General features: G+C 31.2%; 2 protein-coding genes across 2 annotated transcripts; both read right to left on the reverse strand.

The window, feature by feature from the left end:
• Positions 1-414: 414 nt before the first annotated feature.
• On the reverse strand, positions 415-4,237 carry LOC125875212 (uncharacterized). Its single transcript, XM_049556312.1, has 4 exons — positions 4,114-4,237; positions 2,786-3,911; positions 1,614-2,284; positions 415-1,531 (listed from the first exon to the last, which is right to left on the reverse strand). Exons 2-4 carry the CDS (start codon positions 3,880-3,882, stop codon positions 513-515), a joined length of 2,787 nt encoding a protein of 928 aa, XP_049412269.1. The 5' UTR covers positions 3,883-3,911; positions 4,114-4,237; the 3' UTR covers positions 415-512.
• A 2,846-nt stretch (positions 4,238-7,083) lies between these two features.
• Positions 7,084-12,502, reverse strand: LOC125875105 (cytokinin riboside 5'-monophosphate phosphoribohydrolase LOG1-like). Its single transcript, XM_049556185.1, has 7 exons — positions 12,316-12,502; positions 12,031-12,128; positions 11,369-11,399; positions 8,675-8,774; positions 7,823-7,893; positions 7,588-7,731; positions 7,084-7,298 (listed from the first exon to the last, which is right to left on the reverse strand). Exons 1-7 carry the CDS (start codon positions 12,427-12,429, stop codon positions 7,206-7,208), a joined length of 651 nt encoding a protein of 216 aa, XP_049412142.1. The 5' UTR covers positions 12,430-12,502; the 3' UTR covers positions 7,084-7,205.
• Between the last annotated feature and the right edge of the window lie 4,182 nt (positions 12,503-16,684).

A 16,684-nucleotide genomic window follows, 5' to 3' on the forward strand; every position in this document is an offset into this window, starting at 1 on the left:
AAGTTTTTGAGATAATAACTATCAGTAAATGATCATATGAGTAATCAATTCGGATTTCTGGCCATTATGATTTTTTTGTTACTAAGTTGAGAGTCTCATAAATTCCGGCGTTGCTTTTTTATCACATGATTTTATTGCTGCTTTGGCTATTTTTGCACGATTTCTTATTTCGATTCTCTTCATTGTCTTCTTCTTTATATCGATATTTGTTGCACTTGAATTGAGAATCTTTCGGAAACAACCTATATACCTTCATGAAGTAGTGATAAGGTCTGCGTATCGTCTGTCCTCCCTAGACCTCACTTGTGAGATCTCACTAGATATATCGTTCGTTGCTTTTCAAGTTGAATTCAGAGGGTCAAGGAAGAGTGAAAATAAGAAGAGAAGGATACATACAGTCTACAGATAGCCACTCTATACAACTCTTAGTCCTTCCTTAAATGTGTAACAATAAGGAAAAAACTTATCAAATAAACCTTTTATCAATGAAAGAAAAAAAATTTATGAATTTTTTAGAATCTTGTACAATGTGAAGGTACACCTGTCTCATGGTTAACAGTTACTATCTCTGTTTGATTGCATTTAAGAATATCCTGTCCCAGTTTTGCACCAGCTGCCTTTAAGCCTTTTAGAGAAACAGGCTGATTAAAGAGGTTTAATGAAGGCAATCTTGAAGCTGCAGGCATTTTCCCATTAGGCAGAAAGTTTTTAAAGTCTTGTTTTAGCAATGGCACCTCAAAATCAGCCTTGTTATGTTTGATCACATTTTCTTTAGCTGCAATATGTGCTCCTGGTTCCATATGATTAGTCGAAAAGCTTGTTTGATTTGGGAAATTCGGATAAAGTGTAACGTATCCTCTTAAGTACATCATGTCTATCAAGAACTTCTTCCAAGATGCTTGCCAACCATTGGTTCTTGATCTTGGGATTTGAACGGGGTTCTGCTTCGCGTCTTCTGTGAATCTCATGTTCATGTAAACGTAGAATTCCCGCCATTGCTTTGGGAAAAAAACTGCACCCCAACTGCAAGGTAACTGATGGAGATAAGGTGTGTTTGGATGGATGTGTTTGAAGAAATCTGTTGCATTCCATTTAGGCCTTTCTTTTACAACTTCCACTAACCGTGGAGTGTAAAGAGAGATCGAGGAGAGCTCAGGGAGGGATATTTCAGGGTCATAGTGATAGGATAAGAGAGCATATTTGATCCAAAGGTAATAGTATGGGGAAACTTCAATGTCATCTTCAAGTAAGAGACCAAAATCATCGTCCGATGAGGGGTACCAACTCTCACTAACTGCTCGAATTAGGCCTCCTTGAATGATTCTCCTTCGAAGAATTTTGGGTCCATGAGGCCAATTGAATGAGTTGACAAGCTTTAGAGTTGCCTCATCCACCTTGCTATCCATGTTGAAAGTTATAGGAACTTCTTCACCAATGTAGTATGCATCACTTAGAGACTTGAGAAGCCTTGCAAGTGAATTAGCTCTGGTTTGTGTGATGATATTCACATAAATCTTCATACGGTTCCAATCTGAAGTAACAAAAACGAGTTGTTCAGAAATCTACACAAAACAGAAGGGAAGTATTTAGTGTAAAATACATTAAGTTCTTACTTGGCAATGCTGTTGAACGAATATCAGCCATCCAAAGAACCTTTGACACCGATGATTTTGGAAGAAGAACGAGTGTTGAACTATTTGTGTTAGCTTCAGTAGCCATCTTCAGAGCTTTCTTCACGTTAGAGTCTGTATCGGCTACTGTGATTACCAAGCTAGGATTGTGAATCTTGATTAGTCCTTTCATGCTAGCATATACTGCTTGAACAACAGGCACTTCTGAATTTGAATTTCCTGATAAAGCACCAACTCCTAGATCCATAATCTTGAATCTTTTTTCCTTGCATACTGTCTTAGGCCACTTCAAAGCTGCTGCAGCATCTTTACAAGGGCAAAAGTTGCCTCCTGAGACAACGATATAGGCCTTCTTTCCAACAGTTGAACTGAACTTTAGCAGAAGAGGCTCAAGAGCTTTAACTTCATCGACAGAGTGGGCATAGAAAAGCACATCGATTTTTTGTGGATACATCGCAGCCCATTGTGTCACGTAACCAGTAGAAAGCGCCCTCCACCACTGATCATCCCGGACTTGAACAACGTCCTTGAAAATTACAGTTGTTTCGGATACATAGGCAAGCCTATGCTCACTGTCACCCCAAGTGTCCTTATCTTTTGTATCAACTGGTAGCACAAATGAAGCAGCATTTCTATACTTCTGAAGCTGATAGCTGCAATTTTCAATGAAATTGAAGTCATTATAAGTTCTTGTAAACTTCCTTTACTTTCATGAAGCAGATTAAAATCTATAAAGAGGACTACTTAAGGATAAAACAAGAGAGACACAGAATATGCAGGACTCAATAGTATAATACTTTTTGCAGAAAAGTTGATCATTAAGAAATCAAACATTATTAGGTGAAGAGTATTCTTTTCTAAAGTGCCTAGAAAAGAATAGGCATTCTAATGATCAACTTGCAAAATGCTAATCTGAATCAGATAACAATCTAGTGGTACACTATGTATTATCAAGTGGAGCAGTCCTAGAATATTGACATTTTTTATATTAATATATGCACAAAGTTACATTACTTTATTTAATATACTCATTAACATATGACTAACTCACAAATATTATTATCCTCCCCTACATGAACAGATCAATGAACTTTCTGATAGTGTACAAATGATTTACTGTGTGAAATATTTTGGCAATCTGTTAAAGTGCATACCTTAAGTGCAAGTCTTCCCCTGTCATGAAAGTGAACGGTGTCTCGATAAAGAGTGTCTTGACAAGTTCAGCAGACATAAACCAAGAACTAGAGAGGAAATCCACCTGAACAATTTTGTTCACTGTGATGTTATAGGCAGGATCAGGCAAGTAAAGGCCTGCTTCCTTGGATCGAAACTTCCTGTAGCTCGGAAAACTAGAATCCTTCTGTCTGAAAGGCAAAATCCTACCAATGCTTCCCAAAACAGAATTCTTGTACTTGTCTGTTCCTGCAACATGTGCTAACATTTGCAGCATCTTTTTCCCCGGGATCATGTCATCATCGACGATATATACAAGATCAGCTTCTGTTTGTAAGGCCAATTGGAACCTTCCATAGTACTTGAAATCATAGCTTGAACTGATAAAGCTTATTCTTGAGTCATTATATCTATGCACAATTCTCTTGAGGGAGTTTTCATTTGGACTTCCAAATGAGAGTACCCAAACATGATGAAATGGGAGGGTCTGGCCAAGCAAAGAGTCAAGCTGAGCACAAAGTGTTTTCCTCTTGAAATGATTCAAAATCACTGTGATTTTTGGCCTGTTTGGACCGCGCAAATCCCATTTGGACTTCATCGCCATCAGTTGAGATAGAGTCTCAGCACCAAAGGACTTGCTTTGAAAATCTAGCACTTCTTGATAAAGTTCTGTCTTCAACTTGATCATGACAGCATCGTTCGACTTCTTCTGTACAAAATCAATCTTCTCATGCTCACAAACTTCAGAAGGACTACTTGATTGAGTACTTTCAGCTCTAACAACTGAATTAGCTTCCTGATTATAACGAGTAACGACATGAGGAGGGATTATGAATTGCTTCCATTGGTGAGCAATTCTTGTAGTCCAACTGAAATCTGGTTTAGACCTTAAATCTATAGAGGGGCTCATGTAATACAGAAGAAATGTAGCATAAACAGCAAACATGAACTGTAAACAAGTTAACAAAGTAACAACCCTTGAAGAACCACCCTTTTGTTGTCTCATCTTAGTTTTCTCACTCAACAATCCTTCTAAAGAATCTCCACTTCTCATATCAAGATTCCTAACTAACCCCATCAAAGTTCATCCACATGAAAACTATCCACCTACAAATAAATGAAGTGAAAAACAATTCTTGGAAAAAAGATACTTACTACAACACATAATACAAGTAGACTTAAATAAGTGCTTGTTCATTGAATCTTGGGCAAGAATAGTATATATATAGCAGAGACAAGTGTGTGTTAATGCAGCAATGATCACATGGGATTAACTCTTAAAAACAAATAATACAAAGCAACGCGTTACCTTAACTATATGGTTAGTGTTCTTATAATTTCCCACTAAGGACACTAATTAAAAGCCGGCTTTGCTGCCAGAAAAGAATGTTAACCCCTGCATTTTTTGGTACTCTAATCTTTGTGGTTAGTCTAAATTAATTTACTACGTCAGTGTATATAAGTCAAATCCATATTAACTATAGTACTTCACTATTTATATAGACATGATTTATTGTAACGTAAATAGCATAATTTGTTTTTAAAGACACATATATAAAATTCTGGATACCTTAAAGATATGATACTTTTCGATTTTCTTGAATCCCCTCAACAAAATTCTTGCTAACAAAAAGAATATAAACTATCATGATGTCCGGGTTAGCTTTCGCGCACCACGACTAATTATATGTGATACATGCTACTTCCCACCAGCAACAGTTACCAGGTAACAAAAGGAATACATACTATAGGACACAAATATGAAGAAAAAAAAAGTGCTAGGTAGAAATATGCATTTACCTTGAAAGTAAAGAAACAAGAAAGAAATATTAGAAATGAATGGGGGGAAAGAAGATGTGCCTTTAATTTCTTATTCAGCAAATTAAGCTAAAGCAAAGCCTCCAAGGTAAACTAAAAAAAGTTTTAAGTATAAATGAAGAGATTTATATATGTGGGAGAAATTAAAAAAGGGTTGGAAAGGATTGACTTTTTTGGTTTAGTACATGAACATATTGCCTTCTTGCCAAACTCTGTCAATGTAGATATCTTAAGTAACACTAAATTAAGAAAAAAGCTTCTTTAGTTTGTCTAATTCAAAATAAAGCTATACTTATTTGGTCAACGCTAAATATTTTCATACAATTCACATCCTCTCAAGTATCATGCTAAAATAAATTACACTCCAAATTAAAGGAATTTAGGTAGAGTTGGAGAATGAACAACTAATTAGTATTAAATTTCAAGTCAGGTGGCTAACTTTTAACAGGCAACCCCATTTTGACTATGCCATTACATATAATGCACATTTGGTGTTGTCCACTTCATCCAAAAGGGGATTTTTTTTTCTTCAAAATTTCACTAGGAATTGAATTCTCTTGAGAGTTTCTAATTAACGTGTAATTAAGATTTCGGAGCATATATATATATATATATTTGTTTTATTTTAGTTGTTCAATATTGTAATGACTAATTCAAAATTAATAGCATGTGACAAGTTGTTAAACAATGAAAATTATAGGTTTCGTAAAGGAAAAGGATCGGAATTCAATTAAATAGAGTGATAAATAAATTATTATTACTTACCTATTTTAATTACAATAACAACAATAACAAATTCAGCATAATCTCACAAGTGAAATTTAGAGATGGTGATGTATACTCAAGGCAAAGCTAAGTAGGGCTGATGGGTTCATCCAAACCCGTCCGCCTTCAATGGAAAGTTTATATATGATTAAAATTATAGTAATAGATATTATATCCTTTCGACTTTTTCATATTTTGAACCCTTTAATTCAAATTTTGATTCCTCCATAATTTATGCTCAATCTTACTCTACCTCATGAGAGACTAATTTGAGAAATTCTAGGCCCATTAATTACTGTACCTAATTATTCTTTATTAATATATATGGCACAAATCACTTTTTTTTTTTTTTTGCTGAACAGAACAGGTCAATCACTTGGTCAAGCCGTACTCGAGGTGAATACATATATATAAGTGGAGTAATACCAACCTCGAGGCATTTCCACATGGTTGCGTACTTCTTTGCTCTCTCAATTTCGAAAGAAATATTATTGTACTATTCATACAAATATTTATAACTTATTTAAAATTTTATTTTTTTATTAAAGAAAATGTTATGCTCAATCAAATATCATTATAGAAAATGAGGAAGTTATTGTAAGGGCATCTCCAACCATAAACTCTATTTTACCCTTCAAATATAAAATTCTCTATATTTTCTCAAACAACCAACTCCAACTCAATTCTCTATTTTACTCTCTAAAAATAATTTTTTTCTCTCTCCTCAATATTATATTATTATTTCTATTTCATTCTTATTTTCTTTCATAATATAAATCCTTACTTTCTTTTTCCCAAATAATTACTTTATATAATTTTCATGTGATATAAAATTTTATTTTTTCAAATTTTTTATTTAATATAATATTTTATTTTATTTTAAATTCCTAAATAACATAAATTGTAAGAAAATATTATATAATATATAAATTAATGAACAAATTCAAATAAAAGTAAAATACAATTACATAAACACTCAACTTTCAAAATTATTACGTTGCTCCCATATATTATCTATTAATGCATTACAGAGTTCAAAATGAGTATTTTTGTCCTTAATTTTTTATGTCTAGCTAAACATTGTTCAAACCGGAGATTTTCATCTACCATCATACCTTATTTTTTTTCCGAATAGTGCTAAATTTGAAAACGACCTACCAGATTATTAAATTATTATTGTGATAAATTAATTATTATGTTATGTATTGTATTTTTAAATTAATTTTTTCATCTTATCATTTAATTTTGTGCATTCTTTATAGTGAAAATTAATAATAAAATAAAATTATATTATTGACGAAAATTAGAAAAACAAATGTATTTTAATTCGGGATGAAAGTAGTATATATTAAATAATATATTTTTAAAAATATTATATTACATATAAAAAGAATTATGAATAATAGATATTTAATTAATGACATTATATGTAAAATAATATGTTGATTAGCAAATAATAGAAATAATAATAAAATATTGAAAAAGTGAAATAGAGAGTGTGAATAGTAATTCTTAAAATTTGGAGAACTACTATTCAACTCTATAAAAATGAAAAATAGAGTCTAAAATATAGAGGGGTTGGAGTGTTCATTCTCTATTTTACTCTCCAAATATAGAGAATGAAGAGTAAAACAGAGGTGAATTAGAGATGGTCTTAGCAGTTTCAAGATTATAACAAATATAAAAACCATGATAATCATTATTAACACTTGGCCATAATTGAGAGAAATAGTCATCTCAGTTTCCAACTTTATTAGTAAGAAAAATTAAAACAACTGAAAAATAAGTTATACATTCTTGATTGTTCTAAAATTATTCTCATGATGAGGTGGCATGGAGAATCATCTTGGAGGAATATTCTGACTTCTCATTTTCCCAATTAAGTTTTGATTCATCACTGGGAAAATACCCCTGAAAAATGGTAGTAATATACATGTATTTCAGATATATCAATAATAAACACAATATGAATCAGAATTAGTCAAATTATAAAGATATGATAGTATTTGAGTCTAACTCAACCCCAAAAGTCAGTTCTTCAGGATGGACTGACTAAGCTTACAGAATACAAATCACCAGTTAATTTTCCAACTAATATGAAACTTTTCCCCATATCACTTCCCCTTCACACCCAGGCTCAAGTACTGGGGCGTGGATTAAAACTCAAAACAAAAATGTACCCGACTCTGATATCATTTACCTCGAGTTTATTTAAAAGTTCCTTGGCATTGGGAGCTGATACAAAAATTTGGGGGGCATTAGGGCAGATGAATCCTTCCTCCACTGCTTTGTCAATAAACGTCAAGAGGGAATTGTAGTAACCATCTACATTCAATAATCCTACCTGCATTAATATTATTTCAATCAAATTACTGTTAATCATGGGGAAAAAAATTCTAATTAAGCTGATTAAAGGAACTTAGAAATTTAATTACCGGTTTATCATGGATTCCAAGATAAGCCCAAGCAATGACTTCAAGCAGCTCTTCTAAAGTTCCATAGCCACCTGTAATATTTACTCAATTAGTCCAATAATTTCACTAGAGTTGCCACAAAGTTTAATTTCTTGCAAATAAAAGGCACTCATGTATTTTGTAAAGAATTAGTATAAATTAGTAAATGCGAGCTCAAAATAATTAAATCGATGTACTCATAAAAAATAATTTGTTGTTGTAGGTCACCTTAATCTGATTATATAAAATAGTAATGAGTTCAAAGAGAATTTAATTATACATATCATCTTCAAGAAAATGGTCAAAATGATTCTTTTTAATAATTAATATATTGAAGTTAGTTTATTTTGGTTCTTTCATAAATGCATCCTAACAGATCGATAACGTAAGAAAAAAAAGTGATTTTTTTTTTGTCAAGGACCATATCATTTAACGTGAATATATCAAGAACAAAAATAGACCAACACCTACATATTAAAGGACCATTTTGATCATTTTCTCCATCATCGTGAATATGTACAGTAAATTCCATTTTCTCACACACATTATTGATTGCAGAAAAAAAAGACATTTAGTGACAATATTTTTTTTCCTTTTAAGCAGCAATTGAGTTAATGTCATTACATCCATAGTGATTAAAGTTTTTAATGACATTATATAGAGTGTTGGTTATAAATAGATTCCCATACTATATTAGTGCATATAGCGACAATTATATTACTACACCTAATTAATAGGTACAATTTTTTATTTTTGTATAAAGTAGATGAAAATTTTATTTATATGATAAGGTGGTTAATATATGGTGAAAAATGGGGAAGAATGAAGAGGAACCAGGTAAAGCAATAAAGGCATCAGAATGTTTGGCCATTTCAGCTTTCCTCTGGTGCATATCTGTTACTGCCTTCACCTCTCCTACTGTCTCACCAGTTATCTGCATGTGGCACCACAACTATTATTATTACCGTAAAAGTATTGAAAGGGTAGAAAATTCGGGTCCACCCATTATATAGCAATTCATCGTTCCAATATATTGTACTGTGACATTCATGATCGATTAGTAAATTTCAATTGTGATTTATTCTATTCTTCTACTTTCGCTACGTAAAGAAAAAGTAAGTTCTCATTTATGAATTACATACGTTATCTGACTAGATTTAGATTAATATGTTATGTAATTTTACCGAAGTCATTGCAAAAATACCCACACAACAAGTCCACTGACACTCAACTTTGTTAGCCCCACATGCATCAAGTGGATATATATGTACAGTCACTGAGTTAGACATATTATCTCCAGAAACAATTGGTGGGGGTCTTTAATTGTAATTTGTAACAATATAAAACAAGAATAAAAAAGAGAAGTAGTGGGGAAAAGAACAAAAAGAAAACGATGAGGCTGGTAATGCATATATTGCAGCCTTTATGCAGGGTCGTCGTACTCTCTCCAGTCTACTATTGTACGTAACTGATGTTAATATACTAGGCAACACGGCACGTTCAACTACATTCATTGCTTTCTACTCGAATTATGCACGTCTATATATACTTCCGAAAAAGATTAATATGTGTACGTACATAATTGTCATGAATCAATCTCTATTTATTTAGGAAGATAACTACAAAAAGATGTATAGTCTCTATATAACGATATTCCATTATATTACTAGACAAACAATGTTACGGCCTATGGCAAGGTCTACGAGAGGCCGTTGAAGTGGCCTGGGCAAGAGTCATGACAGAACATGACGTTTACTTGATGGATTTCTTAAGAAATAAAGTTATATCAACTATAGTTTTTGGCATCATTAAGTGTTTGATTCTAACAATAAGTGGTATTAGAGTCAAGGTCATGGATTCGATTCCCAAGATTGAGCAACATGCTACATGAGGTTCATGTTTGGAGGGGTTATTAATTATTAGATAAAGTCAACATTCTACCTATGACAAAGCCTGTTTACCCAACATCCTGCTTGCGCAAGGACTAGGGTGATCCTGATTGGAGTCATTATCGAATATGCTGGGCCTAGTTAAAAAATAAGGTTATTATACCTTTACTATCAACTATAATTTTTGGTAGAATGGTAGGGTTTGATCGTAACGGAAACATGTCCCTATTGTTTTTATATGTCTAAATTAAGTAGTCCGCAAAGAGGACCAATTGCTGTGTTAGAAGGAGGGGGACCAAAAGGGAAGGAAGGGAATAAAGAAAGCAATAGCTATCGAACAAGAAAATTCTGAAAACAAAAATACTGAAACCAAACATACTACACAACTAGATACAATACTAGGTGTGTACAAAATTGAACCGAAAATCGAGTCAAACCAAAAAAAATAAAATTCGACTAGTGGTTTGGTTTGACTTGGTTTTAAAAAAAAACCCGACTATATTTGGGTTGGTTTGGTTTTAACTAAAAAAAAACAACCCGATACCAAACCAATCCGACATTAAATATGTAATTTTAAAATTTTATTTTATACATAAAAATATTTACTTTGATATAATTTAAAAATATTTCTTATACTATTTCATAGTTTTTATCTTTTAATATATTATTTCAAGTTTAAAACTTAGAATTCGGAATGGTCCAATAAAGATTATAGTTCATAGATGTTGATAATTATAATAAAACTTAAATCAAAATCAAATTAATACTAATGCAAAAAGAAAATCAATTCAACACTAAGAATGACAATAATATTAAATATTTTTTTTTTAGTTTTACATTGGTTTAGACAATTAAAATACATAATCTAATTTTAATTTTCCTTAAATATTTAGTAATGTAACTAATACTTATTAAACTTATTTTAGCATGATTTAGTACTTTTAAATTATGATCATTTTCATTTTGACTTTGCAATATTTATTTTATATGATGATTTCATTATTATTTTTTATTGAATATTTTTGTGTCATCAGTACTCATCTCATATTTTGTGTTATTTTTTTAAGAAACACCTTAGATAATTGTATTTTGGTTGGACTAAAGAAATATTTGGAGCACAAGTTAATTATATGTTTGTATGCAAACTTTACCGAAAAAAATCCAAAAATCTGAAAAAATTTGAGGTTTATTAGTTTGGTTTGATTTATAAATTTAAAAATTCAACACAATGGTTTGGTTTGGTATTTAAAAAACCCGAACCAACCCGAGGTTGAAAAACCCGAAAAAATCCAAATTTTATTAGATCGGTTTGGTTTATAAATTCAAAATTTTTTATACAAATAATTTGATTTGATATTTGAAAATTCCAAACCAACCTGGTCATGTACACCCCTGTACAATACTAATAACATAAAATTCCATCTTGCTGTTTTTGTATCATATACCAACAACTAGAACACACTTCATACAAAAGATAACAAGAATGAGGTAGAGAATACATCAAATATGAGAGGCTACCACAAAAACCCCTTAATTTCATTTGTTTTCTTATTTTCTTATGTCACTTGATTTTTAAACTAATAATCGAGTATATATGTAAGTCAAATTAACATCTTAATATTGTGACGAAAACGCTTACCTCTTTCGGCATTAATGTCTTGGGAATCACACTGAAGAAAAGAACATGTAAAAATTAGTTAGGGCACCTAACTAAGGAGTGAAAATCTTGATTAATCAAACACTCTTAGTCCCAAAATAACTATCGTTTTAGCTCACTTTACGTTTATTGAGAATAATAATAAAGACTATAATGTAGTATAGTTTAGTACTCCATTTGTCTCTAATTACTTGTCCACTTTTAAATTGACACAATTATTAAGAAAATAATTATTGACATAGTGAGTTTATCATTTTACCCCTATTAATTATGGAGTGAATGAATTAAGAACTTAAAATTTTCAAAAAGTTCTACCTTTTTCAAAGTAATTAATTGAGAGTATAATAGGTAAAAATATTTTGTCCTTTTTTGATTTGTCAAAATGGACAAGTAATTAGGAACAACTAAAAAAGAAAAAGTGTACAAGTAATTAGTGACATAGGAAGTAGTTTTCCTGAGACACTTATTTTGGGATGGAGTGAGTACTATGTTCTGTCTTAAATTTCTAAAGCAACACTTATTTTGGGACAACTTTTTTTGTTTGTTAAAGCTAACACTTATTTTAAAAGCAAGTTGCCAATATTTTAAAGTTAAGTTATTCAAAAAATAAAATGAAAAATATATTTGAAGAAGAAAGAACTGACCCAAGGACATGGCGACCACCATTATGAACTTCTTGAGAGACCAAACCCATCAAACCAATGCTGCCTCCTCCATAAACCAGGTCTATTTTTCTTGATACCTTTGTTTTATACAAACAAATATAATAAAATAACATAACATTTTGACAATTGGCTTACACGGTGATGATTTATATAGTCGACACAAAATAATAAAGTATGCGCATAAGCTATCATGCATCATCGCATCAATATCTTAAAGAGATGAATGACAATTAGAGAGTTTAGGAAACATAGTATTTTTCTTACTATTTCTCTTCCAAGCTCTATTGCAGCTTCCTTATAGATACTTTTTTTTCCAGCACTACTCCCACAAAACACACAAATCCTCTTGAATTTTGACTGTTTTATTTCCTTCTCCATATCTCCTATTTTTTTTTTTTCTCTTTCTATGTGGGAATGGTGGGTATCTTGACTACTTGCTAGTATAAATAATGGAACAAGTTACACTACCTTTTATAGTAGTAAAATTTTTAACTTATATGAAGCTTACAATTTAAAGAAATATCTACACATGTATGTTATCTTTACGCGATTATAATTTTGAAAATAAAATAAATTAGGAAAAACTTCCATGCCCCTTGGACAAGTAGCAATAAAAAATTATTGTTTATTAAATTGCCACGTGCATCCACAATCTGTATTGCGTAACAGTATGGCAAAACCTAGCCAAGCACAACTAAAACACACTTAAAGTAGCCGTCAAAAATTTACTTTTTTTTGCGAATTTATACCACTAACATTGTGTCGCAATATTTTATTAAAATACAATTCTTCAATAGAAATAAGTATAAGTAAAGAGGGTTAAACTTTACCTTGTCAATTTTACAAGATACTATTAAACTTTTACTAATTAACACTCAATTTTGTTTGTGTGAGATTGCTAATGCACAAGTTCATCCCTCTTACGTTAGATTCTGAATTTTAAATTTATTATTATGTGTGCTTAAGATGAATCAAACTCACATCAAAGATATATAAATATGTTTCTAAAAAAAAATACTAAATTTATGAAAAGTTACTGCGCTCCCAAAAACTCCGTCTCACCATTAGCTGTAAGATCTACCTGCCTACACCCCACCTACTTGAAATTATAACGTTATAACGTATGTATAGACTATGTTTGTTGATCTTTGGGTCCTCTAATGAATTGAATAACAACAGGAGTAAGTATTTAAATGCCTAATTTGTGAACGATAACGAAGTGTTATTATCCCATGTGGACACTTGTCATTTGCATTAATGTAATCAGAAATTATTACTAGTAATAATAATAATACGTACTACTTGTCAATAATGAGCCTCACAAGTAGTAAAAAGTATCCGTACATATTTCGTATTACTCTGTGTGGGACGTGGGGGGTACTGTAAGTCGAATTAAATAGAAGTCACAACGTGGAGCTTTGGAAACGTATCATAATTTTAGCTTTCTTCGAAAATTACTCCGTACATTTTAATAAATATCTTAATTAATTTTGTTACAATTTTTTTTTTTAATCTTTAATCAAAGATTTTGATTGGAGAACCTCAAAATAAAAAATGCTTTATTTACCACACTTTTAATACTAGACTTACTCGATATATGACTAAATATAAATTCAGATTAGTCAAATCAGTAAATTACAAATACGAAATGATTAAATCGAAAAAAAATACAGGAGGAAAAGATAGAGAGGTAAGAAAAAAAAGTGCATGGTTTTCAGAGACGGAGACTTTTTTCACTAGTGGTAATTAATTTCGCATGTAAAAAGTAAAGGCATTTCTTATATATCACCTTCATGCCCTATGGCTATAAGCATGGCTGGGTATATATAGGTTGTTTTTAATGGACGGATAAGATTGAATATGAACCTATTAAAAAGTAAATTAGATAAAAAAGGATACTTGCATTTTTGATTCATACTGCCTGTACTATTAATTAATTTCACCCTAAACCCATGTTCAATTATATCACGGTGTTAAAAAAACTATAAAGTTCAACATCTAGCTATACATGACTTGTAGTATGGATTTTTTCTCCAAGGCTATCAAATCAGTTAAAAAATAATTACTATCAACACGTCAAAAAAATAAAAATGATTTGGAACAGTAATTCTGAAAAAATAAAAATAAAAATAAAGAGATGTTATCTATATAGGAGTACAAAATAGATTTTGACAAATTATCAGAATAAACCTAATTATTTGGTATTCGAAATCTAGTGATTGTTCATATTGTCTCATTAAATCAAATCAACTCAGCTTGCTAATCAATCTCCAAGATCTTATTGGGCGGCAAATCGGAGACAGATGACCACAGTCCTTGGCCTTATCAATATCGGAGGTATACTAATCAATCAACCCATAAAATCAATTTTCTTTTATGACAAAATAAGTCAAACCTAAGTGGTCACTGCATCTAGATTCAGTGTTTGTTTCCAGTCCTCTTCATGACAACAAAATGGATAGAAGAGTTTTCCATTGCGTAACTATTCTTTCCTCACCAATATGAGTTTAGGTGGGATGGCACCTTTAATTAAAGGTCCCGACCTCTATCAGGTTTGAGTGTTGGTTATGCAAAAAGTCCTATGAAAAGTGCCCTCGTAGAAATGGGTTCTGTGATGGATAAATTCAGCTTAATCAAACTCTATTACGGATATTATAAACTAAACGCGAGGTGGAAAAAAGGAAAGTCGGTAATTGCGTTAATTAATGAATGAGTTAATTATATGCATTTAATATGGATGGGAACACATAGTTTTCTGGTACTGAGTACTTATGTTTACACTTTTCTGGCCATTTGTTGGCTCCCAATTATGGTAATCTTTTTTTCTACATTTTCCGGTTTGCGTCGCTTTTACTTTATTTGGATAATGACTATTCAAATCATTTCATTTTTCTATTTTTTTCCTACTACCAGCTAGAGGTTTAGTGACTAGCTTTAATATGTGTGGACATCTTGATATACTTTTAATTATTGAATTTCAATTAATTACTAGTACTTAAAATTCAAATCAAATACTACCCTAATACTTGTGAAATCATAATAATATGCACTAGCGTCGGCAAGATTATTTCTCACCGAGTTGGTACCAGAAAGAGTACTTCTCCTTATCTCTTTTACTTGTCACATTTCGCAATATCATAATTGTTAACTAACGTATTTTTTCATCATATTATTATAAAAAAAGATTACAATTTATAGAGCACTTTTCATATATTTTTACAAATATCTATATATTAATTTAATTTATCTCTAAAAATTAATCAAATTAACTTTTACATTGCAATATGCGACAAGTATATAGGATGGGAGGTTGTATATGTCAACAGTATCAGTAAAAATTGAGAAGCAAAACTAGAAGTGATAAAAGTGAATTTGTAGATAAAATTAAAAGGCAATGACAAAGAGGCTGATAAGAAAGAAAGTGCCTTGTTAAAATTTCCAAGTGGTCCTATGTAAGGAATAGAACGCCGAACACGACTTCATACCTAGGACTCGAACTTGGAATTTCTGATTAAAAGATGTACGACTATTTACTACTTCATCATAACCCTTGGTGGTACGTAATAGCTCTGTCTCTCTCTTCATATATATATAAAATAAAATTTTAACTTATGAAAACGTGTAATAATTACTACTATATTCTATATCATGTAGTTATATATTATTTAGAAAAACAGGTCACTTATAATCATAACTAAGTCTAATCCCATACTAACTACTGGTTGAAGGTTAAATGATGATAGTACTACTATATATGAATTGGATGGGTGAAAAGGATGTTGAATTAATCCTTATAAAAGCAGACCCTCTAACAGGAATTGGGTACATAAAATGTCAGACTCAAGCTATCATAATTCATATTTCTCCATCATTTTAGACTAAAAAGGAGATGAAATTCAACAAGAGTAGCCATCAGCAAGTGGAATATTTGAATTTACTCAGCTGTGCTGGTTCCTTATTTGGTCCAAAGTTTTTGGTCGGCAAGAAAGGGATGGCAGTGCATATAATTGAAGTTACAATAATACCGTCCTATACTTGATTTACATATCAACACATTATTGTTGAATCAGACACTATACAATGTATTGTGATGGAGATAATAAGTAAATCAACCACAACAACATACACTGAAATCCGAAAAGGATAGAACTTATGCAACCTTACCACTATCTCGTGAAAGAGATGTTGTTTCCAAAGGACCTTAGACTCAAATGTAACAAATCCAGGTACAAAGAAGAATGAGACAGTGAAAAAAATATAGCAAGCTAAGTAGCAAGGAAACAATGCAAAGTCTGCCAGAAATAATGTACTGCTAATCGGAACATAATAAACAACATACTCCTTCTAATTACTTGTCCACTTTTCCTTTTTTTAGTTGTCCCTAATTACTTGTCCATTTTGACAAATATATAAAGGACAATTTTTTTTACCTATTATACCCTCAATTAATTACTTTGAAAAATATAGAACTTTTTGAAAATCTTAAGTTTTTAATTCATCCACTTCATAATTAATAAGAGTAAAATGGTAAACTCACTATGTCAATTATTGTTTTTTAATAGGTATGTCAATTGTAAAGTAGACAAGTAATTAGGAACAGAGAGAGTATTAGGATAGATTATTGAAAACAATA

The sequence above is a fragment of the Solanum stenotomum genome, chromosome 8 (assembly GCF_019186545.1).
Source record: "Solanum stenotomum isolate F172 chromosome 8, ASM1918654v1, whole genome shotgun sequence".
Classification (NCBI taxonomy): domain Eukaryota; kingdom Viridiplantae; phylum Streptophyta; class Magnoliopsida; order Solanales; family Solanaceae; genus Solanum; species Solanum stenotomum.